Here is a 26,897-nt window from a genome sequence, read left to right as displayed (position 1 = left end):
TATATATCAAAAATATCTGATATGCATGCCATGGTGAAAACACCTACCCCCCATTGTGCTCGTTATTACACTAGTAACACTCTGCAATCTCTGTCGGGCCTCTGGGCCCTCGAGGAAGTCCATACACTCTGGGTTTGTTCCTCCACCTGTGTCAGTGGTGTCAGCCTGCAAACAGAAAGCATTGTTAAAGATGCAACTGTGCTACAGAAAGAAAAGTAAATGACTATACAGAAAAAACAACCAGGTAGATATTTGCAAGTATTTTGCATAATAAGCTGCGAAAGCAAAACTATAAAACAAGCAAAAGGAATTCTGTATTAGACAGTTACATTTTTCCACCCATAGTTTACAAGAGTAAAAAAATCTTTCAGTCAAGCTCTCTGTTATTAGATGGGCAGGAAGTGCAGCACTATTGATGTCATGCTGCTTCCGCGAACAAAAACATATTACATACACATTTTACTTATCAGTAATACGGCAGAAATACCTCAGGTGGGTACAGTCCACAGCAGATTTGATTTTTGTCGATTTGAAACAGACACTCATAGGGATGTTCAATGACTCTTGTGTTTGTGTTCATTACGTTTCCTCTAGCCATTTCTGCTGTACTCTGCTAATCTAGTGTTCACAGCACTGCAGGAGCTGCATTTGTAAACAAAGCTGTCAATCATGGCATTTCATGCCTTATTGTAGCATCAATTAACTAATAGAAAATATTTTTTTAACTATCATGATGAAACCTATTTCAAGAAAAATGTATCTGATGTGCATTTTGATTTTCATAGTTTGAACTATCCCATCTAGTTAGATAGAAAAGGTGGGGTTTATGACTTTTACGGCAGCTAGTCAGCAAGGGGAGATCTAAATCTTTTGGTGTTACTTGATGCGGGCGAAGTAGTCCGCTGTCCATTGTTTTTACAGTTTATGGTAGCCTACGGATGCATTTGACCCAGAGAACTAATTCTAATGAATTTGGGGTCAGCATCAGATCAAAAGTTTTATTAGTCAAATACTTTTACCCAACTGTAATGCATGTTATGTGCCCATATGTAGATCTTGCTAAGCTAAAATGCTACATCCAGATGGTAAAATTAGTAGACTTGATATAAGCGTGTAAGCATTTTTACTGTGAGCAAGTTAACATAGCAACATTAGCATTTAGCAAAGATGTTTGTCAAAAAACAAAAATTTCATTTTGACGAAGAAAATGCAAGAAATAATCAATATACCATGCAAAATACAAAACAATAGCTAGACTTTGACATATCAGTCATTCTAAAAAAGCAAAATTCATGCTTAATGAAGCAACATTTTGAAGCGTGAATAGCTCTTTTAGCATGCGGTTTTAGTATTAAGCACAGACAAATGTATCCACTTTGGCACCAACAAAAATGATCAATAAAAGAAACAACGTTTCACAGAAATGCATCCAAAGATTGGTATTTAACATACCGATCACACTGAAACCAAAACATGCTAAATTGATTCGAAGTTGAAGACAGCCCGCGATGAACAAAGAAAAAGAAGAATGAAGAAAGAGCTATAAGCAAATGAAAAGGGCCTTATGTTCTGGGCTCCCCTTTCTTACATTGTCTCCAGTAGAGGCCGTATCTACCGTCACTTTTGGCAAAAGGAGCCCAACAGGTGAAGATGGGAGTGAATTCCATCCCATCAGAGACACAACTCCATTGCAGTCTACAGAGCTATGTTTGATCCCATTGGTTTGAAGTAAGAAATTGGGCAAGAAGCTGCCCTGGCTCACACTGCTGCTGTTTCGATCACGACTGGTGGGGAAAAACAGTGAGCCCCTCCGACTCAGGTTGTCATCAAAAATGCTGTTCTCATCATCAGCAAACTCATTTTCTGACCCCATGTCCTGTGCTTGGCTCTGGAAACTGAAAATGCTGGTTCTGCTGTTCCGTCTGGGTGAGAACAGGGGGCCACGAAAACTCAGAAAGGACTAGGAGAGAAAGATATTCTTCAGTGGACACCTGATACTGCTCGTACAGAGGCAGTTATATCCATGGCAACAATCATTACATGTATAAAGGAAATACTAGAGAGAGCATGGCAGGATGATGACGATGAAGAAGATGATGATATTGATGATGAAGATGTTCATGACCATGATAATATTGTTGATGGCAATGATGGGGATAATGATGATTATAAGAATGATGAAGATAGAAAGGTAATGATGATGATCATAAATATGATGATGATGATGATTAATCATTATTATGATGATAATGACAAAGATGATGAAGAGAAAAAGATGATGATCATGATCATGATGACTATGGAGGTGATGATGATGATGATGATGATGATGATGACTATGGAGGTGATGATGATGATGATGATGATGATGATAGTGATGATGATGATGGTGATGATGATGATGATGATCATGATGACTATGGAAGTGATGATGATGATGATGATGATGATGATGATGATGATGATGTTGATGATGATGATGGTGATGATGATGATGGTGATGATGACGATGGTGATGATGATGATGATGACGATGGTGATGGTGATGATGATGATGATGATGATGGTGATGATGATGATGATGACGATGGTGATGATGATGATGATGATGACGATGGTGATGATGATGATGATGATGATGATGATGATGGTGATGATGATGATGATGACGATGGTGATGATGGTGATGATGATGATGATGATGATGATTGGTTGGTGTTATTATTGTAATGAAAGTCATTATAATGTTATACCTTGTTAGAAGAAAAAAAAATATCTTGATAGAATAAACAAAGTTGATGCTTTCAAGAAGAAAAGATGAGGATGATTATGATGAAGAAGACAATGATGAAGATTGTTTTTGGCCACTTAAACGGCATGATATCAAAGTAATCACAACAATTTAAGCAACTTGTGCAAATCACGCAAGTTAGCAACTGTCCAAAACACACATTAATATTTTAAAATCAAACACTTCCACGTTAGAACTGCCTGGAACTATCAGCAATTCAAACAGCTGTAAAGGAAAGTTTGGTAATTGTCTGATCAATCCATTTGTTTCTCCCACTATCACTCATTGAAAGCTCAGCAACTGTTCTTATAGATACACGTTAAAGAGAGACAACACACACAGTATCTTTTTTTTTTTTTTTTTTAAATTAAAGGCACTGCAATGTTTTCTAGGTTGTAATTTCTCTGGTTAAAACATGAACATAAACAATGGAGAATGCCATATACCATTATCATTTAGGAGGGATGTACTGAAAACAAAGTATGAATTGTTTATATTTAGTAGATTCACCAAAATGTAATTCTAATTTAGGAGGTGCATATCAAGCTTTAATCCAGGCAACATTTCTAAATGAAGAGGTAGATAAATATGACAGTTCCATTAACAAATCATACTGACAGATTGTACTGAACCTGATGTGCTGTTGAGCATTTCATGTCATAGTTGAGCAGGTTTGCATCCACTGAGAAGCGGCAGCGACCTTTCTTCACACTGTCTTGGGACTCCGATTGAGCAAACTTCTCGTCAGCTCCTTTGCCCTGCTCCTCCTTCCTTTTCTTCCGCCTGTTGCGTCTCTCTTTGGCACTTTTGGAGCTGAGCTTGGAAGTGCCAGAAGAGCTCTCAGTCCCTCCAACGTTGTCGCCGACCCCTCCACCCTCTGCAGCAGCTGCAGATACTGCCGCCTGATCAGGAAAGAGGGAGCAAAGGCAAACTCAATCTTATAAAATAAATCCAGATATTGCAATATTGTCGTCATAGAAATGTTTACCTGGATGAAGAAAAAAAAATTAAGCAACTTATTTTGTACTCCATTACAGTTCATTTAAGTATATTACATTTTATACACAACTATATGTAATACAGCTTTAGTTACTCAATATGTTACAGATTAATAATGTTGAATTAAAACAGATTAAGGGTACCTATATGTGTATATTTATATGCTGCAGTGATGGTATCTTGGATTTTCCATTACCTGGGCTTCCTCTTGCTGCCGTTTCAGCTGCTCAAGCATAGCCTGAAACTCCTCCTCCTTCTCCTTTGCCTCCTTTATGGTGGCCTGGCTCTGCTCCTCATAGGCCATAGCAACTACAGCCAAGATCAGGTTGACCAGGTAGAAAGAACCGAGGAATATCACCAGCACGAAAAAAACCATGTAGGGCTTCCCAGCTGCCCGCAGCGTCTGGAAGGAAAAACATTTTTTTTTTTTTTTGTGCAACGAGCAAGAAATGAAGTTTTGAAATGACAACCATGAGGTTTGGCTGCAGTTTAATGGTCAGCAGAGTGTATGGATGTGCCTCTGCCTCTTTATTCGTTTATCACTATACAAACATATATATTTAAAAAATGATTTTTCCAGAGAAGAAAATAAACTCCATAACTTTCTCCAGAATAAGAAACTTATATAACCAACTACATCTAATTTGTTAAGTTTCCTTTTGTCAAATGATATCTCATTTATCCAGAACAATAGTAATTGTCATAGAAACATGAATGCAAACAGTTGGATGTTTTCCTGATGTTTTTGTTGGTAATTACTAAACATTTTACCGTCAGGAACTTTAAATTTGGATTTGGTTTTCAATCAAAAAAAAAAAAAGGGAGAGAAACAATGAAAAATAATCTTATAGAAATCCGCTGTTCCATATCATGACCAAAACACCAACACATAAAAGGGCTTGTTCATAGTCACCAAACAAGTAATGCTATCCGACTACAAACAGTAGTAGGAGCTTTGCTGTATACGTGTTTGCTTTACCTGCTAGATATTATAATGTTAACCAGCTCCATTCAGTTGACGGCTCTCTGCCCTTAAGGCTATTCAAGCTGTGTTTACTTGAGTAGCCGTGGGACTCATCTTTGTGTGTTGACCAAATTGCACCTGCACTTCATTCAGGTTTGTTTAATCAGTCTTTAATGCCACCATTGTAATGCTAGAATGCTTTGTCTTTGTATAAGCCCCACCTTAACACAGGAAGCACTGCCTGTACTTGTATTTACAGAAGCGTACAGATCGAGTATACTCTAACATTTTTAGAAACCTGCCACTAAACCAGTTCAGCTTACTGGGTCAATGAGCAACCAGAGGACCAAGAATGAACCTATGATGGCTTTTAAGGTCACATCTTTACACAAACCTGAGCTACAAAGGAAAATGTGGACTAAACATTGATCCGAGGTAATGACTCAATAATTTGAAAAAAAGAGAAGTGCAATTATTGGTAAGAACATCCCTTGTGACCTTGCCGTGGTAGAGAGGCTTGCGTACTTCTATGATCCTGAGAGCTATGCTGGAGGGAGCCTATGGCTCCTGGCAGGTTCAACCATACCAGACTGGTCTTAGGTGAGGAGTGAGACAAAAGGCAGCACCTGGTCCTCCAGGTTGGGGGTTGGGCGTGGCGCTAACAACGCAACCCCGTAAAAAAACCTATTCTTACAGAAACCAAAATGAGAAATCCTATTGACATCAGGCCCATTGTAGACCCCGGCCACCCAAATTCTTTGGGTGGCAGTATGACCACTTCTGATGAAAGCCGAAAGGAAGTCAGGAGTGCGAAAGAGGGCCTACTAGGGCCTAAAACCAAGATCCGCATTGGAGCATGGAACATCCGAACCAGGTTTGAGACCACCAAGACAGCACAAGTCCTCAGTGAGATGAAAAGGTACCACCTGGACATCCTGGGGATAAGTGAGCGTCACTGGACTGGCTCCGGTCGTCAAGTCCTGCATGATGGGTCTGTCATCCTCCATTCTGGCCACGAGAACACCCACACACATGGTGTAGCCATCTTAATCTCTAAGGAGAAGGCCAAAACCTTGCTGGAGTGGGAACCAGTAAGTGAAAGGCTGATCCGAGTACGCCTCAACTCAAAGTACTGTAAACTCACCATCTTACAGTGCTATGCACCAACCAACGAGGCTGAGGAGGAGGTCAAAGACGACTGGTATGAACAACTGCAAATGGCAGTTTCAAAGGTACCCCAACACAACGTTCTTCTCCTAACTGGTGACATGAATGCCAAAGTGGGAACCGAAAATTCCAACAACGAGAGGGCAATGGGCAATGTGGCGAAAGAAACAACAATGGTGAACGCCTTGTTGATGTCTACATGAAAAACAAGCTGGTCATCGGCGGTACCATCTTCCCACACAAGAACATCCATAAGCTCACATGGCAGTCACCTGATGGTAGGACCATCAACCAAATCAACCACATCATCATTAATGGTGAATGGCGCAGGTCACTGCAAGATGTTAGAGCTTACCGGGGTGCAGATGCCTATAGCGACCACCACCTAATTGCTGCCACCATTAAACTCAAGTTGAAGAAGTCAATCCCAAAAAGCCACTGGCAGAAGAAACTGGACATTGCAAAACTCCAGTATCCAAAGAAAAACAAGGAGTTTGTGTTGGAACTCAGAAACCGCTTCAGCACGCCAGAGGCTTCCTCTGAAATGGAAGAAGAACCCACCATAAACAGCAAATGGAATATTATCAAGACCATATACTCTGAAACAGCACAAAAGGTCCTGGGCTTCAAACAGGAAGGGAAGAGGATGTATGGACCAGATCTTTGCTCTGCGTAACATCATAGAGCAGTGCTTGGAATGGAACACATCCCTTTTCATCAACTTCGTGGACTTCAGGAAGGCCTTCGACAGTGTCCACCGAAACACCCTCTGGAAGATACTGCACTCCTATGGAATACCAAAAGATCATCTCAATCATAAAAACATTCTATGAACATTTTGAGTGTAGTGTCATCATGGGAAATGACCTTTCTGAGTGGTTTTCTGTGCAGTCCGGAGTGAGACAGGGGTGCATCATCTCCCCTATCCTCTTCCTGGTCGCCATAGACTGGATCACAACCAACACCACAGCAGACAGACCCAGAGGCATCCAGTGGACTCTGTTCTCCCAGCTGGAAGATCTTGACTTCGCTGATGATCTTGCTCTCCTATCAACCAACCAGTACAACATACAGGCTAAAACTGATAGGCTGAACAACTTTGCCAAACAAGTTGGGCTCAGTATCAACACCTCCAAAACACAAGTGATGTGTGTCAACTCCATCCCCACAGCAGTCATCCTTGTTAATGAGGAACCACTTGAGTTTGTGGAAGATTTCACCTATCTGGGCAGTCTCATCAGTAAGGACAGCGGGGCATCAAAAGACATCAAAGCAAGGCTGGGAAAGGCTCAGGGTGCCTTCTCCCAACTCCGTCCCATCTGGAGATCAAAACACTACAGCCTTAAAACAAAGATGCTCCAATACAAAAGCAATGTAAAGTCTGTTCTTCTGTACGGTTCAGAGAGCTGGCGAGTTGTCAAAACAGACATCTTTTGGCCTAATAAGATCTTCAACAATGACCTTTACAAGAAAATGGGAAGCTGGAGCATCACCAAGGAGATTACGCACAGACGCCTGAGATGGCTACGACATGTGTTGAGGATGGAGCAGGACCGCATCACAAAAGTCGCCTTAAGATGAACATCACCAGGCAAAAGAAAACCTGGGAGGCCAAAAACCACCTGGTGCAGAACTGTGACACAAGAGCTGGAACAGATGAACCTGTCATGGGAAGAGGCCCAACATGCTGCCAGGGACCGAATGCAATGGAGAGTGCTGATTGAAGCCTTATGTCCCATAGGGGACGAAGAGGTGTAGTAATAGTAGTTATGTATTTTAAAATATTCAGATGATAAAACTTGGCCATACTTTTAGAAAAGAGGATTGTGTCTGTTTGTATTATGAGTGCAAAAAGAATCATAGCCCTCTAATGAATCCTGGAATCAGCTTAATTTTCAAAAACATTACCTGTTCTCTTGCCCATTTTAGGGTCATGATAACTCGAGGATGTACACAGACAACTTATTTGAAAGATTCAAAACGTTGCTTTTCATTACCTTATACTTGTATAAATATCTGTACACATGTATAAAAGTATTATTTCCTATGTATGACTATACGTTTGTGTATGGGTAGATGTTTGACTGTATAACAGCACGAGTCATATGATTCATCTATATGAATAGATTAAATTAATTTATATATATTTGTCTCCATCCCTCCCTTTTCTCCTTTCTTTTAATATGCTGGAAAACAGCATATTTAAATTGTTATTTATAAACTCAACAATTTTCTTTGATAAAGTGATGCTTTATATTTATTTTACTCCTAGAAATGGCAGATTTTCTAATTCCAAAGCACACCTGCTGGTAGAGGTTTTCCCAGTAATCCTGTGTCATCAGCCTGAACAGAGAGAGGAAGGCCCAACCAAACGAGTCAAAACTGGTGTAATTATAGTCCGGGTTTTTTCCATGTTTGATGCAACTGTAGCCTTCTGGACACTGCCTGCAACAAACAGATGTATCATATGAGAAATAAAATAATTTACTATTGTATCCATTCATCTGGTGGTAGGGCAATACGCTTACCCAGATTCACTGCCATTCCCACAAAGCAATGCATCTCGTTTGCCTGGAAGGACATAATGATTCTCTGATGGGGAAAGGAGGAAAAGTTGTATTAATCGGTGGTGATTTTTCAGCAGAGGTTGCAAAGAAGACAAAGGTAGATGCGGAGTAAAAATCCAATATAATGTGATTAGAATAGGAGCACTGATAATGCATCTACACGAGAGTGCTGAACTAAATCCTCTTTCTGTGAATGTTGTAGTTCAACACGGTGCAAACAAAAGCTTAGAATGACGCATGGATTATATCCAGAGTAATTGTATTGGACTTGAACTGAAAGTAGAGGCGTAGTTTCTAAAGAAGTGGAGAATATATCAACTTCTTAATACAATTAATTTATCCTTCTTATCATGAATATCTTTAATGATTTGAAATTTTTTGTACAAGTGCAAGTTCTTCAAAATGAATACTCACTCGTATCAGATGCATAATCCTCCCAGCTGAAGTTTCCATTGGCTTCAGTCCCATTTGTTGTGGAATTATCAATTGTCTTTATACACTTTTGCTTTAAATGGCCCATAAACAGTTGTAACCCTATGAGGGCGAAGACGCTCAGACAAAAGACAGTGAGGATCATCACATCGGCAAGTTTCTTCACTGCCTGGAACAACGCCGCAACGATGGTCTTCAGGCCTGAAGGACAGAGTGTCACTTGTTACTCCAGATAATGAATTCAAAGACATTGTATGCACGTGCAAAGGTTACAAAGAGATGTCGTTGGGCTTTTTAATTTTTTTTTTAAATGAATACTCCACCAACTTTGCATTTCACTCCCTAAAATTCTAGGACTCACAGCGGACATTTGAATGAAAAGGAAGAATACAAGCTATTGTATTTGTTGTTCCACACATTCTCATTCTTGTATGAATAAGGAGCTTACCTTTCAAACAATGCAAGACTACTTCCAGATAGCTCTGGTTTATGCTATGGTGGCAGCTAACGTAGCAATGAGTTGCTAGACTAACCTGCTAGACTTAACTGAGGTGTTGAGGGAGGATCGGAAATACTTGGTTTATGCTCTAATGGCGCAGCCAACATACGCACATGTCATGACGGTTGCAGAAGGGGAAGGTATTGGAGGAGGGAGGGGAGGTCAGAGGGGAGGTCAGAGGGGAGGTCAGAGGGGAGGTCAGAGGGGAGCTGGGGAAAGTTTCGCAAGCGTTTAACTAACTTGCACTTGTTCCAACTGCTTACCTGGGATAACTGAGATAGCTTTAAACGCTCTCAGCACTCTGAATGTCCGGAGAGCTGAGAAATTGCCCATGTTCAAAAACTCTGTTGCATACCTGCAGGAAAACGTACAATTACGGTAGAATATTGACTGAGACAACAACACAATTTGATACACTGAAATGTTTTACAGATAGACACCATTATTACATTGTAGTTTACAGAGCATCAGGTAAAGAAGGTCAACTGAAGAATGCATATGAAGGTTGAAAGAAGGGGATGAGAAATACTGATAATAATCTATATTTTCCTGATTAACAAATTCCATAAAAAGTTAAGAGCAAATTGATTGTCTATTTAAATCTTGTTTTTGATTTTCCAAACCCTATTATAGCCTATTCCTTTGGACAGTAGACCTCCTGTAATCACTCAATAGTGTTTTGAATATGTATCCATCCACAGATTAAAATAGTACCAAATTCCGGATTGAGAAAGTACACATTTGACTGCTAATAAGGAAACTACACAACGGTTAGCTGCCTTGAGAAGGAATTATGTGCTCAAAGTTCACTTATGAACTAATTCATAACTGATATTTTATATATGAGTAATGGTCTCAAATGATAAAATACTTTGAACATTTTGACAGTTCCTTTTGATAAACCAGTAAGGCATGTTGTCTGTTTATGCACCTCTAACACACACTCTATAGGGGAAGGACCTTTGGGTGAAATTATGTAACAATTGTTCATGAATTAGAATGACTGAAGTACTCACGCCATGACAATGACACTGAAATCCAACCAGTTCCAGGGATCTCTTAGAAACGTGAATTTCCCTATGCAAAACCCTCGGGCTAAAATTTTAACGAGGGATTCAATGGTATACACTGCAGTAAAGGTGTACCTGTTGGAAACAAAATATAATCGTCCAGCTAAACCACATTTTCACTGTGTGTAATAGTACATTTGTGAAATATATATATATATAACTTGTAGAGGAACTTTGGGCCCCTAAAAAATGTCGATCCCCTACATCAAGGCAGAACAAAGCACAAACATATTTATTCATAACTTAAACATGTCCAGCTTATGAAATGGAAGGTTTTTAACAAATATTTTACTAGAAAATTACTTTATTGGTTGCTTTATACATAAAGAGGTAAAATAAGATCTCACACATTTACGCCATCATGAGAGTAAAAAAAAAACAAAAAAACTGTTAACTATTCCACAAAAATAGCTACTGTAGCTTTTTTTCATCACTTTAACCTAATCAGGGTACAAAGACTATCCCTTCATCCAGTTACTGTTAAAAGATGACAAATTTTCTTCATTCCTTTTTCAGAGCACATGAATTATTAATGTCTGAAAGGACCTAAAGACAATTTCAACCAAAATCTTAAAAAATTGTATCTGGAGAAAATGGCCAACCCTGCCTTTAAATGACACACTTTGATATACATACCTTTCTTATTTCACATTTCAATTTTGCCTAAACCTGTTTAAGTGTGTATATTTCAAAAATGTCAAATGGTTTTGATTCAAACTTTACTTAATCGTTATTAATAATGGTCTGTGAACATTCAGTCAAAATTTGGTGACATACTGATCTTGAATTCCAGAGATACGTGTGATATGGCAGGAGCTGTCCCTTCAGGAGAAGCCTTAATTTTCACTGTTTTCAGTTTCTGGTAAGATGCAAAAAAACAACAAATAAAAGTAATTTTTTCAGTCAAATGTTTTTATACAACCAATCCATTTCATAAACTAGACTTGATAAAGTTATAAAACAAATATGGTTGTGCTTTCTTCTACCTCGGGTAGGGACACCCTTTTTTGGGGGGGATTGTTCCTCTACTAAACGTGTTATTTAGTGTGTGAGGAAACTTACTCGACATTTTTTGTCCACTTCTGCGGTTCACTCATAGTCATGAATGCACAGTTGGCAAGAATAGTGCACATAATCACCATACTGAATAATTTGCAGGCAGTTGTCAAGGAAGCCAGTAAGCTTAATGAATAACTCTATAATCAATCTTATCTAGCAGTGCAAACACAGAACATTCACAGGACTCATGCTTATCAGATATTTGTGTTTTGAAAAGGATATGAGTGTACCAAAATCTTCATTGATATTCTTCTTATGAGGTTGAAGGGGCTCAGGAGGTACAAGGCAGGTTCGGCGTTGAAGCGGAAGATGATGTTCCCTTTGTTTAACACTGTGAAAGTCTGAAAAGAAAAGATTGATGTGAATACAATAGTCACAATTCATTTCATTATAGTTTACAGAAATGTCAAAATGATAGTTTCAAATTGAGCCATTCCAATATTTATACCAGTGTTTACCTCTGTTACTGTCTGAAATGTAAACTCAGGTATCAGCAGAAATGGAACCAGACTGTTGTCAATCAACACATAGGCTACATATTTTCCTTCACTGTTGTATACACATCATCATAGAGCAGCTACTTTGTATTATCCATTATATCTGTATGGTTCCAATTGTTGTGCAATCAGTGAAATAAGAGCCTGTTGTCAGTTACTTTGGTAGCCCGTGTGATTCAGAGGCACAAGTTGCATCAAATGAAGTCTATCTGCTATAATGTTAAATAATGTCATTAAGAACACCAGCCTGAGGCCCAGTGATGCACACTGTGCAGTAAAAAGTCCCCTTTCTGTCTGTGTCACCGTTCATGGACTGAATCAGTCAAAGAACGTGGTCAGAAGTGACTGTTGTGTAACCTACTTTTTGATTACAGTAGTAGGGGTCCAGGTCCTCCAGCGGTGTCGACACCATGCCTTTAGGAACGTCCCCGTACAGCATTGGGAGGGATTTGCCCGCCTCCAGGTCACGGCTGGGCTTGAGCTCGTTGTCATCATTGCGTTTTTTCTTCTCCCCCTTGGGCTTGTTGGCCTTCTCCTCTGCGATCCGCTTCTCGATGACTTTGAGGGACTCACGGCTAAAGCGACGGAAGCTGTCTATACCTGGTGGTACAAGCAGCTGTGCCATCTTTTCATCCTGCACCTTCAGAGTGAGCAGCTAGCCTCCAACATGGGAAAGGCCTGCAGGGGTCAGATTGGATAAGGAGCATCTGATTAGTTGTTGTAAAAACCGCTGTTTTAAAAATCTGTGTTCTATTTCATAATCTAACATCATATGGTATCTTATTGGGATCAAGCCATTGAAAGCATTTCTGGCACTGTATTTCTGTTGGCAGATGAGAAGTGCTTTATAATGAGAGCAGAGGAAGGTGGGTGTGGTTCTGTGCTGTATCTCAGAGATCATCATCTCAGGAAGTGGTATCCTATAATGAGCCTATAGAGGCCTGTCATACACATACATTCATGCCAGCTATGGTAAAATTAGATCTAATTATCTGCCCCTCTGTAGATAAAATTAAGATTTGACATGACAATGATCAATTCCAGGTGAGACTTGGCTCCCTTCCTCCATCCCTCAAAATGAAGAGAGTCCAGCTCTCCCTCAGACAGAGCGGAGGGAGGAAGAGATTCATCCTGCTAATAGGCCTGCCTGGTATAATGTGTGAGGCAGAGCTATGCAGTATTAAATATGAATGTACCACAGGCTGCACTGTCTCTCTCTTGGTGCCCTGCCTCTGAGAGCTTTTGCCTGATCTGAATGCAATATTGTAATAGAATACTTCCACAAGCTGTGACGCTAGGAATCAATCACAAACACACTGCACGCAGCACTGGGTTGTTAGACATCTGAGAAACTTCTGTGACCCTTACAGAGATGGTGAATTAGTAATACATTACTCTTGATACCATATTATTACAATTTCTTAAACATGGCTATGTACTAAATATTGTAATAAAATACTGTAAATAGTTATTAATTAACAGGACACAAAACTTTTACCTAACATTTTAAATGTGTGTACCAGTCAACACAGTCCAACTTAACCATTATAACAAGTATTTAGAGTCATACAACTTGTAGAGAAAAGTTACACCCTTTCAACTTGGCAAACTGAAAGTAATTTGCAATAATAATAACATTACTGCATTGATGTATATAATGAAAAAATTATGCTCGGCATTAAAGGTCACATATTACACTCCTATTCAACCAGCTCAAACAAGTCTCGGAGTAACTCAAAACATCCTTCCTTGTTAAAAATCCACTCTGATCCTGTTTTTTAGCATGCCTATAGACCACCGCTGTGTAATTTCAGCGGTGGTCAGAACAGGCTGTTTCTGTGTCTGTAGCTTTAAATGCTAATGAGCTGTGTCTGACCACTCCCCCTCTCTCAAAGGGAATGTCGCTTTGGCTTCCTTGCACCATGCCCTACTGTTTACGATGATAATGCAGACTCAGTGGGGAGAACAAACACCTAGCTGTGGGAGTGTCACCCACCTTTGTGATGTCATAAAGGGAAAATCTCCAAACCGCCCGTTTGAGCACGCACTTTCTGAAAAGTGGAGCAGGCAAAAGAGAGAGGGGATGGATTTTTGTCATAATCTGCGGGATCTGTCAACAGGCTAGGGACACACAGTAGTGTTGGAATACCATGGTAACGTGCATTTTTAATAATATGTGACCTTTAGAGCTGCAAAATAAATCACAGGTGCAATGAAACCATTACAAAAGTCTGAATTTGTCTCAATAAATGATTTTTCTTTTAATGTAAACAAGCAATGCTTTCTCATTGAAATGTGTATAACTGACCTATTGGTTGGATAAAAAGCTTATTTTGATGTAGTCAGATAAAGCTTAGAAGATGATGAATTGTTGCAAATGATGTAGTGGAAAAAAACACATTTTTAGAAATTATTTTAGATTTAGGAGAAACGTGCAGCAAACAGCAGATCGACATTGGAATATGGACTCTTTAATATTTGTTCATCGTATCTCATATTGTTATTACAATATAGAGCAACAGAATTGCATCCCAAAACTTCTTATTTCATGCGATCCAACTTGGAATCTGTGTTTCTGTACAATAATACCTCACAAAAAATGGCGATACTATGCTATGCTATGTTACTATGCGCCCCCCTCCCTAATTGAAACACAGCAAGTAGGTACTGATGTAATGTAAAGTGGAGTTTGATTGAAGGACTCTAGTGATGAACTACAGATGACAACATGATTTACACGGACCACAATAGGAAGAGTCGCTGTTTTTCTAAAACAAAGCGATCACCCGAGCGATCATGTGTGTCAGCAGAGCTGTCGTCTCTGCACAGAAACATTACAACACAAACATTCACATCCCACTTTGTTGTTCGTCTGATCCAATTATGTCATTGTCAATGTCAAATATAATTCAACACAATTCCAAAACGTGTACCGCAGTCACTCAGAGCGCCGACAGACCTCAACCTCTTTATAAGACCAGGACGTCTGGCCTCCTCGTACACTTGTCAATGTGAGTCTTTGAGGCCATGCAGTAATAAAGCTCCAACACAAGCTCACTGCATACACAAACCTGTAATGCGCCTTAAAACATGACACGCGCTTAAAGGGAACGATTAAGGAATAGATTTCAATAATATTTTTTAGTCATGTTTCATACAAAACACTGATAAAGAGTTTGATGTTTATACAGTATTCTATTGCAAAGTATGTGTGTAAATCCTGACTGGTTTATTGTCGGGTACTGTATACAGTGTGTCTCATGTATGCACTCTTTAATGGATGATATTGTTCATGGCTTAACTACTCAGTTCTGGTTCAAATGTTCTTCTGCATCTCGTTCACTGATGAAAGCTCTCTACGACATGATCATTTGAAAACAAAGTCCCTTTATACATTGCTACTATAGAACCAAAGTATTTTTAAAAAAAAAAACAATATAGTCTTGTTTAAAGATACTGGACCAACATTTAGTTAATAGTGAGAAAAAAAAGTTTCTAATAACTACCTGAAATAAAAAAAAATGATATAACAAACACTGATTTCAAGCCAACCAAACAAGGTCAACCTGTCATGTCTAACCTCTAATGGTATGCATCAATCTGTCAATCTGTTCCCCACTCATTACCCACAAGGTGAGATATGAGCTGCCACTTTGAAGCTTCAAATAGGCCCACTTCACTTTATCTGCAACCTGTCGGCATCATGACCTCACGCAGACCAACCTAAAATGGAGCCTTATGTTTCCCTGAACTCTCGCTGGAACACAATGTCAACACGTTAGTTTCACCCTACAGTGTACTTCTGTTGAGCTTTAAGTGATGTCTTACCTCCGCCTCAGAGTCACCTATAAGTATATATTAAACACTAATGCCGTGTGAAACAGAAGCTCAGCTTCAATATTTAATGTCCATTAATCATTAGAAACTTCATTTCATTGACTTCAAAGTACTTCCAGGTACTTAGATGAGGTTAGAGACGGACTGAAGTCTGTTGCCTCTCTATGCTTCCTACCAATGAAACCAGTGTAACCAATTAAAGGATAAAGCTACTGTTGGTGTCCATGCTGCTGTTGTCTCCTGAAAGACATATTCTGAAGAAAACTTAAATTACACTCTGATGAATAATAAACTGAAGCCTGTTTGCCCTGCATGAAAAATTGGCACACTCTCACCAGGTCTCTTTTTCTGCATTTGGAACTTTCTCCACACATTTACTGTAATGTGAGCTACAAGCATGAGAGAATAAAGATGAGTTCACAAGAAATGTGTACTTTAGCCACTAAAAGAAGTCAAAATACAAGTGTTTGTATTATTTTTGGTTATTTTCATCACTTCACCATAAAGTCAACATGAACCCCTTTCCTTTGGAATGATGTGTGCTCTGCTCTGTATTCTAACATATGATATCAGATCAGTTGTTTGGGTCTGCAGTTATTATAAGAGACAACACATGACATACATTATAATGGAAAGGATATAGCACTTTAGTGAACACAGAGGATTTTTTTTCATTATTGGCTGACATGATTAGTGCAAACATGGAGACATCTCAGTGTTGCTCGTATTGTGTTGATGTTTACATTCAGGGCAGTTAAAGTCAGAACTCTGTGTAATCCATATGGTGAACAGGACGCTCTGTTTGAACAGATTGTAAAAAAAAAACATAAGCGAGCACCACCTGTAATGCATAGTGTATTGTGTAGGAATACAGGGCTGTTGTATGTATAAAAACATAGTGCTCAAGGGAAGGGCTGTTTATGTCAAAGTGAGTTGACACATGCAAATAATAATCATTCTAAGAGCTTTGGTTAAATCTGACTTCATGCTATGTTTCTCCTGACCCCGTCTCAAACTGCTACCTGGTCTCTGTGTTAGCTTTATGAACATCTACCTCAAACAACCTGACTTTAAAAATCCTGAATTAACACTTTAAAGGCGATAAAGTATTACAAATATTTTGAAAGAATTTCTTCTGTTCCAGCGAGAGACATTATCACTAACACAGTAGATGCAGCCATACAAAGTGGACATCAGTTCATTTTTTCAGAACAACTTTTGAATGTTAGAGATCATCACTATAAAGCTTTTAAGCCACTTCATTAGGTTTGTCTTAGGTTAAAGGCAAATTTAATTTAGCATTACCCCAGGCTGTTAAAACAGACGGTATTTAGTCAAATTAAACTGAATGGAAATCTTTTTTTTAAATGCAACACCTGGTTTATTGCGCTAGCAGGAACTCGCTTTGCAGCCCTGACAGAGGAAGTGTCAATGTCAGACTGCTTTTGCAATTCATTTTGTCTCAAATCTGGATCTGTTAAAAAAAAGGGATTGAATTGACCTGAGGTACAGTTTTATAACAGTTGGGGGGAAAAAAATCACAGAGTTCATTATCAGGTTCACTTTATACTCAAATTACTCGAGCTCAACTACTGTCAACAACACAACCTAAAAGAACCAGTGTGGCAGGGACGGGTTCATACTGTTTTGATGTCTAGGTCAATACAAAACACACACGCCCATCTGTATATTCAAAGAGATTTTGACAATAAGGGAACAACGGTTTTCATCCCAACTACAACTCAGTTTCTGGTCACTCCTGGCCCGTTAAACTGACCACCACAACAAGCTGGAACTGTAGGCCTCTAACTACGGTGTTAGAGTTAGATGTATGAGTAGTCTTAAAACAACAAATGATTTTACCTTCAGTATTCAGTACATGTAGGCCTAAACAGAGTTATCCCAGGGTCCGTATCTCTGGGCTCCTAAGGGACCTGCACACTCACAGCTCTTAAGTGCTCACAACTAATGCTCTCCGCTGCCTCTCACAGACTACAGGATCAGGATCAGATCTTTGCCCATTCAGGGCGTTGGCAAAATTGCAGGTGATGAAGAGCTGTTAACATAGTTCTCAGGATTAAATTCATGTTTTTATTGCCATGATTTACGCCCAGCTGTACTGTGTGTGTGTGTGTGTGTGTGTGTGTGTGTGTGTGTGTGTGTGTGTGTGCACATGCCAGGCAGATAGTAGACAAACAGAAACAGCGTAGCCTCTAATTGACAGCAATCTAATAACCATGTTGACAGTCAAGTAAGCAGGAAGTCATCTAAGATGGAGTGTGGGCTAATAATTGCTGCCATGCCCATTAACTTGTGTAATATGTTGAAGCCCATGATTTGCACTCTAGTCTTTGGCTATATGGCCAAGAGGAAATCAATCACTTTTTTTTCCACACAGGCCTCCCAAAAGAGTAATATGATAAAGATGACATTTAAAAAATATGATAGAACATAGAAAAGGCTCCATCATAGTATAAAGGGTTAAACCCCTCAGGCACTGCGCTTTTTATAGAAGAAAAAAACATTCAATACAGAAAACAAAAGAAATGTTGTCACTGGAATTTTGAATGTAGCCAATACTTTATAAGTCACAACTTTTTCAGATATATATATATATATATATATATATATATATATATATATATATAGATAGATAGATAGATAGATAGATAGATAGATAGATAGATAGATTTAAAAGACACACGTTGTTTATGTTGCTTGAACAAATAGGCTAAACCAACTTTTCTGTTCATTTTAGACACATTTCTCAGACAGCCAACAACTTTAACAGATTCTTTTTTACTCACCTTTAGTGTTCCATCCTCGACAGGTGAAACAAATAAACCGCAGAGAAAGACTTTCTGCGTGGGAAAAAAGGCTTTGATAATAACTTGTCCGTTCGTTTAAAGACTTTGAAGTATCTCAAAGCACTTCTGTTTATTTCCACGGTTTGGACGGAGAAAAAAAAACATAGAAGAAGAGAGAGTGCGTTATTTCATCCGCCCCTCCGCGCAGAGTCAGAGTACTGAGCTGTGCTGCTTCCGGATGTTCCTGGGTACCAAGTGAGGGCAGAGATGCCAGAGTGGCTGTGGAGATAAAATTGTGGTCATTTCCGCGAGTAGCCTAATTGTCGGGAATCCAGATGTTTGCAATCCGGCGTAGGCTATATCATAAACTAAAAGCTAAAGCCACAACTATGGATCAGTTCGTGTACTCACACAGAGTGTGTGTGTATATGTGTGTATGTGTGTGTAAGAGGAGGGGTGTCAATAGGGTAGAGTTTGTTGGAGCCATATTGGTCTCCTGTCTGGGCAAATTTTCAATCATAACAGTTGCTGACACAATCAGTGAGGGGAAAACAGTTTAAACAAAAGAATAAGTTTGGTAGATTACATTTGTTTCAGGTGCGGGGGGGTCATTTATTATGTAAAAACTCTGATGGGTAACTTGACTGTGTCAGAGCATTAACTGTAAGTCTGACGCCACCTGGTGGACACAAAACAGCAGCCCGCACAAGTGTTATCTATCTATACATACATACAGTACATAGGCCTACAAAAATAGCCTACATACATACAGAGACATTTATAGCCTAAAAAAACATTTAAATAGAAATTGACTAATGGGTTAGTAACAACATGTGGCATGTATTTCCATTTTTTTTTAAAGTAGCCTATATCAGTGTGAAGTACTGAAATAAGGGAACATATTATGAAACCCCATTTATTCAAAGACTTGTATAGCCTACTTGACATGTAGACATTTAAAGCTCCTGTGAGGAGTTTTTTTAGCTGGTCATAAATCAGACTGAAAATTAAATTATTCCTCTTGGCCTATATGACCCACAACAAAAACAAGACCATTACTAACAAGAGATTAGATGTACTGCTTAATTCACAGGCTTCACCAAAATGGCACAAAATGAAAGGACTTTAAGTATTTCCTCCATCATGTTTTAAAACATCTAACTGCTTGCTTAAGCTTGTATAATGACTCATCCGCTGCAGAGGCTATGAAAGAACAGGAGTTAAAAAGACGTGTTACTAGAATGAATTGAAATGATTGTGTGTTAGACCATTTTTTTTCACAATGACTCATTCAAACCACTCTCTGGTTTTAACTTTGACACAATGTCTTCTTCAACTAAACTATATCTTTTAAAGTGAGGAAGTGATACAATTCTGGTGATTCTGGTGTGGTGGCCTCGGATTTCTCGAGGTGTGATATTATTGCAAGAAAATCTGCAGGAACCTCTAACCTAATTTTATTAAATTTCACAACATTTTTTTTCCCAATCTGAGCTTGAGAAACAGTTCTCTTTTTTCTCTCACTGTACAGAATATTTTGACTTCTTTCCATGTTCATTAACCCTAACCCTAAACAAAGAGGTCTTTTCAAATTCAGATTCAAAGGGCAATCCTTCAATCCTTTAATCCCTCATTTCCATGCATGCCTTATGGCATATTTTGGCACCAAGTGAAATAATGCAACCTGATTTCGGAGGTAAGTTAAATACACACCTGTCTGATGTAAAGTAAAGTATGGGCCTTAGGTTTCAAGAATTCCGTTTTTATTAAGCAATTCATTAAGTACATAATTCATTGCCAAGTAGTGTTGTAATACCTCATTATTCTGTGATTACATTGTGAATACTTTGCTTTTTTTGCCCCCAAAGTTACCTATCTAAATTTGCTCCTTATATTATTATCACTTTGAGTTGATAGTCCTTTCTCTTTGTAAAAAACAAAACCAAACACAAACAAACATCATGTTTTCTGCACTAAATAATCTTCAAATTTGCAAAATGAAATTAATTTAATTCTGCAGAATCCTCCTTCTCATCAGAAATGTTGAGCATATAACACTTCATTTCCTTCACTCCTTGACTTTGTATGCGGTATCGTTAGTTCAAATACCGTTCATTTTAAAGGGACACGGTGTAAAAGTTTTTCCTTGAACTAGGCTATTCTTTTCTTATTCATATGTAGACTATTAGTCAATACGTCAAGTGACGTTCTGCGTCACAGTCTCAAGCCGAGGTTTCTTAGGGTGCACAGAGGGTCAGTTTAGGCTAAGTGTCAGTCGAGGCTATATGCAAACACCTCAGGGGAATGAATATAATTGTGGTAACAAGTAAACTTACTGAACTCTCCTGCCGTGGGAAAAGAGAGAGGGAGAAAGTGAGCGAGAGAGAGAGAGAAAGTGAGAAAGTGAGCGAGAGAGAGAGAGAGAGGGGGAGAGGGAGAAAGTGAGAAAGTGAGTGAGAGAGAGAGAGAGAGACAGGGGGGAGAGAGAGAGAAAGAGAGAGAGAGAGGGAGAAAGTGAGAAAGTGAGAGAGAGAGAGGGAGAAAGTGAGTGAGAGAGAGAGGGGGAGAAAGAGAGAGAGAGAGAGAGAGGGAGAAAGTGAACGAGAGAGAGAGGGGGAGAAAGAGAGAGAAAGAGAGAGAGAGAGGGAGAAAGTGAGAGAGAGAGAGGGGGGGAGAGAGAGGGAGAAAGTGAGCGAGAGAGAGAGGGGGAGAAAGAGAGAGAGAGAGAGAGGGGGAGAAAGAGAGAGAAAGTGAGAAAGTGAGAGAGAGAGAGGGAGAAAGTGAGCGAGAGAGAGAGGGGGAGAAAGAGAGAGAGAGAGAGGGAGAAAGAGAGAGAGAGAGGGAGAAAGTGAGCGAGAGATAGAGAGGGGGAGAGAGAGAGAGAGAGAGAGAGAGAGAGAGAGAGAGAGAGAGGGAGTGTGTCCATGTAGACGAAAATTCAGACGCAAAACAAAAATGGTTTATTCGAATATTTGCCTGATATGTCTCTTTTTTTTACTCTCGGGTTAATAACTCTTGTCTAAGGCCTCTCTGTTAACATAAAGAAAAATAAACTTAAATATGTTTCATATGAACTGTCGCTTTGACAGTATGGTATATAGATTTAATTGTCGATCCTGTGACGCTGAGGAGGACGGAATTGACAGGCTGAGTTTAGGACTTTGACCGGTTGGGGGCGCTGTTTGGGTAAAACATTTTTTTTTTTTTGGGAGAAAAAGTCCACAGACTTTCAAAACTTCGTTCAATTCAGTCCCTCCACAGATATGTGAGAAATAAACAGTGTGTAGAGGTGGGCAAGAAGGAAGCAAGTCAACGACCAGCAGGTGTTCAAGATGGCTCACGATGAGGTAAGTCTAATGAGACGACTCTTGTGATGGAAAACACACACGTTTGTTGTTTTACATCTTTATAAGGCTACTTCTTCGTTTCCTTTTTTTCCCCCAGTTTAACGATGAGGAAGAGACACCTTTAATTCCTGTGAGAAAAGATTCCGGAAAGCAAAGACACACGATGATGTCTGCGTCTTTTAATTTTATTAATTCCATTATAGGGTCTGGGATTATTGGTAAGAACTCACTTCCTTTTTTTTTTTTTTCCAACAGGCTATTAAAAAACTTATTCTTTAAAAAACTCTTCACCCCGAGACAAATCAGTGAAGTTATCGGATGTGTTTTCTACAAAGTAGTGTGAAACAAGGACATGCTTTCATGCGTTTCAGGCGCTTTCAGGCGTGAACTCTCCATATCATATGATTAGCGCCTGTTGTCCCTGTTCAGCCCTCTAACTTGTTCAACCTCATAAATGTCCTGGGTCCTAATCTGGATGACACGCCTCGGATTGTAGCTCTCACACTTTTTGCTCTTTTTTACACATGATAAAAAAAACTAATTAAAGTGTTTTTCCATTTCTGTGTTTTAAAGAGATTGTTAATTTATTATTTGATCAAATGAAAAAGTCTGCCCAGTGTTTAGTAGCACACAGCTGAATTTCAGATTATTTTGCAACACAAAGTTATAATGCACTGATTGTTTCTCACAGAAATAACTAGCTTTTAATTTTATTTCAAAGCTTCTTGCAGTGTCTTAATCTTGGGGCTATTGCAGAAAGAAACATAAATGTGTTATTACTTTGCGTTACATCTTTATTCTCATGAGTTCTTCAAAAAAGGGAATTTTTGAAAATCAAGAAAATGTATTTTCTTAAACTATATGTTTCTGACCAGGTTTACCTTATGCACTGAACCAGGCGGGTCTCCCACTTGGTCTCCTGCTTTTGATACTCGTCGGGTTCATTACAGGTGAATGTATTTTGAAATTGTTATTTTGAAAATGCAGATGTGAATTTAGAAAACGTATGTCTAATAGTGTGTTTGTATTTCATGGCAGACTATACAATCATCTTACTTATTAAAGGAGGGAACATCACAGGGACAAATAGTTATCAAGCGCTGGTGCAAAGCACGTTTGGGTTTCCTGGATTTCTGATTTTATCTGCCCTGCAGTTCCTTTATCCTTTCATTGGTAAGTTTTTCAAAGTGCAAAGTTGAATATTTGAATGTTACATCACTGAATAAGATGTATTACTGCCAGTGTGGTCTCACAAATAATTTTATTCTCATTATTCATTTGGAGGCTTAGTTTGAGATTTTAGGTTCTGACTTGTGATGTCATAATAGGACAGACGCTGTATTTACAACTATTTTACTCCTCAGCCATGATAAGCTACAATATCACAACCGGCGATACGTTGACCAAAGTGTTTCAGAGAATACCTGGAGGTATGCTGCTAAAGTTTCTACCTCAGATAACTGCCAAACACATGAGCAAATAGAAAGGCATCTGTTATATTCAAATGCATCAGATGATACATATAATGAAGAGTTTGACTTGTGTTTGCAGTCGGTCCTGGTCACATACTTGCAGAGCGTCACTTTGTGATCCTACTCTCAACCATTGTGTTCACGCTTCCTCTCTCACTGTATCGAAATGTAGAGAAGCTTGGGAAGGTAAATCTGAGTGACCACACGATTGTCGTTTTGCATTGATGTATTTTGAAGCTGTGGGTAAAACACCCTTATGTGTTACCAGGTGTCCCTCGTGTCAATGCTGCTGACACTTACCATCCTCATCATTGCGATCATCAGAGCAGCTACCTTTGGGCCACAAATGTGAGAATGGACAATCTGCAGTTTTCTAATCAGTAATCAAATGTTTCTGTATTCCTTGATGACTGAATATAAAAACATTTCTCTATAGCGTGCCCACACAGAACGCCTGGTCCTTTGCAAAGTGGAACGCAATTCAGGCTGTCGGTCTCATTTCCTTTGGTGAGTTTATCTGCATGATTGAGATGCCTCAAACATCTCCAGCAGTTTGTTGATAAAAGAAAAACATATGAGCAGTGATGGATAGCAAACACATTTAAAATGATAGAAGAAATGTGTGAATATCCTCATATATCCGAAAAGAGAATAAATGTGTCTCCTAAGAGAGTTAAAAGCTTCTAAAGAAATATAAAATGAGCTAGGCCTACTTAGACATGAGGCATTAAGCTGTTTAAGAAACAAGCTGTGACCAAACCTGTCTTAATCACAGACCAAGCTTTAAGTGCTGACCTTTGACCTGGTGATGAATGCCAAACATCTATCAAACTAAAGAGGAGTGGGTGGAGACCAAAACAAGTCCCATGACTTTTGGATCTCTATTTGCTTGGAGGCAAAAAAACCTCCAGATAGTTAAATAATGTTGAAAACATGTTCCCCACAAAACTTCACTTGAGGCCTCTGAAAATGTGGCTTGGAATTTAAAAGAAATGCTCATATAATGAAAGTTTCATTAAAGCTTATTTCTGAGTAAAGAAAAAAAGTGTCAGAGAACAAAGTTATAAAACAGCTATTGTCAGTTTTGACCCTTTTCAAGAGTCTCAACGTGCAGCGCTGAAGTTGTAGGTTTGGGTCATCTGAGTGGTTATTAGGTAACAAAATATCAAATTGTAGCACAGGTGCCCCTGTTTGTTTTTGAAGTTCTGTTTTCCATTGCTAAACGATTGGATGATGCTAGCTACTTTCTCGTTATTACCGAACTCTCTCTTCCTCCTTGATGCTCAACATTCACTGGTGAAAGAATGCGCGACACTGAACTCAACCAGAAAATGACTGACACTCACCACCTTAAATAAATACTAATAATGTAAACAGCCGGTTAGCTGACATGAGAATTCTACTACGGTCGGTTCAAGACAATTGTGTGTCATTTTCCTAAACATATCTGCTTAATCACACCGGATTTAAACAGGATTTCAGAAAAGGCATTCAGAAACTTGAATATTTTGAATTTGTATTGATTTTAATACTGTTAGATACTTAATATTATGTACCTATAAGAACCTAAATTACACAATTAGAAGACTATTGGGGATTTGATTTTCCAGTTGATACTATGAGAAAATGTCAGAGCTGAATGCATGTCAGTTTAATTTGGATATTGTCTGCCTCCGTGTGGGCAGAAAATTGATGAAAGCAGCTTTTTGATTTAAAGTCATTAGATTGATCCTATCAGAGAGCCAGATTTAATTCACAGTCATTGCCTGTTCCAGCGTAAGAAATGCAATCCAGCTTTACTGCAGAGCGACTGAGACTATTAATCTAGTTGGCACGCTGTCTCAATATTGTTAAGCCTTCTCTAAATCATTGCACAAGATGTCCAAGAACTTCTGTTGTAACCATGAACTGAGTGAGACTCTGTCTGTCAGTGCACCCTGTAAGTACAGGACTCCTCTGGTCTTCCAAGGTCTTTACAAAAAGTTAGACCGCAAAATCATATGAATCAACCGCCTTCAGGATAAAAGCTTCTAGGAGGTATTTAGATGTGGATGTGACATGGTCTTGAAGGCAGTCAGTGTTGTCTGGCCTAAACAGTTTTTATGAGTCTTAAAGCGAAAAGATAAGATCTGTTTATGATAAAATGAGAAACTCATTTTGGTTCATACAAGGTAAAAAACAACAACTATACAGAGACATATATTCAAACTGTAATCATGAGATTTATGGAGGTATGACTTTGTGTATTAATGGCACTTTGTTGTTCTTCCTTTGTGTATCTCTGCAGCATTTATATGCCACCACAACAGCTTTCTTATCTACGGTTCTCTGGAGAAGCCCACTGTAGCCAACTGGTCCCGGGTCACCCACACATCCGTAGGCTCTGCGGTTTTATTCAGCGCTGCCTTTGCCGTCGCCGGCTACATCACCTTCACTGGTTACACACAAGGTATCCACGCTAGAGCTATGTTGAACTATGTCTCAACCTTTTAATAATATCTCAAATGGGGTTTTTTACTATCTCACATTTCCACTTTTCAGGAGACATTTTTGAGAACTACTGCAGAGATGATGATCTGGTGACATTCGGTCGCTTCTGTTTTGGCTTCAGCATAATAGCCACATTTCCACTGGAGTGTTTTGTTACACGAGAGGTAAGGGATACTTTCTCAACAGCAGCCTAAGAATTAACTGTTAAATGTTTACACATGTGAAAGGAAAGTGGTCATCTCGGGGTTACAGTTCATGAAATGTAAGAAAAATGAAGGCTTGGTTTCTTTCACCCAATTTGCAGTGGTTTCCCAGAACTGTTAAAGAAAAAGCATCTTCTACAGGGGGCAGTGCATTTGAATTGTCTTTGTCTCCTTTCAGGTGGTAACCAATGTCATTTGCAAAAGGGATCTTTCAAAAATGGAACATGTGCTTATAACGTCCCTTATCGTTCTGGCTTGCACGTCGTTGTCTTTGCCTTACGATTGTCTGGGAGTTGTTTTGGAGCTCAATGTAAGCCAACTTATAACATTGTACATTTAAGTTTTTTTAATAAAGCGAGTGTTTAACAGAGTTTTCTTCTGCCATCCAGGGTGTTCTGAGTGCCACTCCTCTGATCTTCATCATCCCACCTGCGTGTTTCCTCAAGCTTTCCCCCGGCAGGAAGTTACAGTGCCAAAACGTCATACCCATCGTCTTGATAGCGATGGGCTTCTTCGTCATGATCACCGGTTTGATCATGATCGGCCTCTACCCTCAAGACTGTTCACACGGTGTGGAGATGTTCTACTGTGTACAAAGCAATTTTTCTAGCACCGCACCACCAGTCTGAAAAAGACCATCCCACCAAATATCTGATTGTTTTTATTATATTTTTCTGAAACAACACTCATTGTACA

The 26,897-nt window shown here is 39.1% G+C and overlaps 2 protein-coding genes across 2 annotated transcripts in view; one reads left to right on the top strand and one right to left on the bottom strand.

Annotated features, from left to right (window-relative positions):
- Window positions 1-18,981, bottom strand: part of scn1laa (sodium channel, voltage-gated, type I-like, alpha) — a 29,291-nt gene extending 10,310 nt beyond the window's left edge. Inside the window, exons 1-13 of the mRNA XM_061054375.1 lie at window positions 18,690-18,981; window positions 12,407-12,723; window positions 11,771-11,889; window positions 11,552-11,641; window positions 10,436-10,564; window positions 9,683-9,774; window positions 8,903-9,121; window positions 8,450-8,513; window positions 8,225-8,366; window positions 3,987-4,193; window positions 3,424-3,693; window positions 1,589-1,960; window positions 48-165 (exon numbers count right to left, since the gene is read on the bottom strand). Coding sequence (XP_060910358.1) covers window positions 48-165; window positions 1,589-1,960; window positions 3,424-3,693; window positions 3,987-4,193; window positions 8,225-8,366; window positions 8,450-8,513; window positions 8,903-9,121; window positions 9,683-9,774; window positions 10,436-10,564; window positions 11,552-11,641; window positions 11,771-11,889; window positions 12,407-12,670 — 2,086 coding nt within the window. The 5' untranslated portion in view covers window positions 12,671-12,723; window positions 18,690-18,981. The remainder of the gene's footprint in view (window positions 1-47; window positions 166-1,588; window positions 1,961-3,423; window positions 3,694-3,986; window positions 4,194-8,224; window positions 8,367-8,449; window positions 8,514-8,902; window positions 9,122-9,682; window positions 9,775-10,435; window positions 10,565-11,551; window positions 11,642-11,770; window positions 11,890-12,406; window positions 12,724-18,689) is intronic.
- A 2,930-nt stretch (window positions 18,982-21,911) lies between these two features.
- On the top strand, window positions 21,912-26,833 carry slc38a11 (solute carrier family 38 member 11). The gene is made up of 12 exons (XM_061054388.1): window positions 21,912-22,036; window positions 22,134-22,254; window positions 22,912-22,986; window positions 23,075-23,209; window positions 23,401-23,466; window positions 23,588-23,694; window positions 23,777-23,856; window positions 23,945-24,015; window positions 25,796-25,957; window positions 26,050-26,162; window positions 26,380-26,511; window positions 26,591-26,833. The coding sequence occupies exons 1-12, from the start codon at window positions 22,022-22,024 to the stop codon at window positions 26,828-26,830; spliced, it is 1,317 nt and encodes a 438-aa protein (XP_060910371.1). The 5' UTR covers window positions 21,912-22,021; the 3' UTR covers window positions 26,831-26,833.
- Window positions 26,834-26,897: the final 64 nt, after the last annotated feature.

This window comes from Labrus mixtus, chromosome 13, assembly GCF_963584025.1.
Source record: "Labrus mixtus chromosome 13, fLabMix1.1, whole genome shotgun sequence".
Classification (NCBI taxonomy): domain Eukaryota; kingdom Metazoa; phylum Chordata; class Actinopteri; order Labriformes; family Labridae; genus Labrus; species Labrus mixtus.
This window is presented reverse-complemented; position numbering and strand designations above follow the sequence as displayed.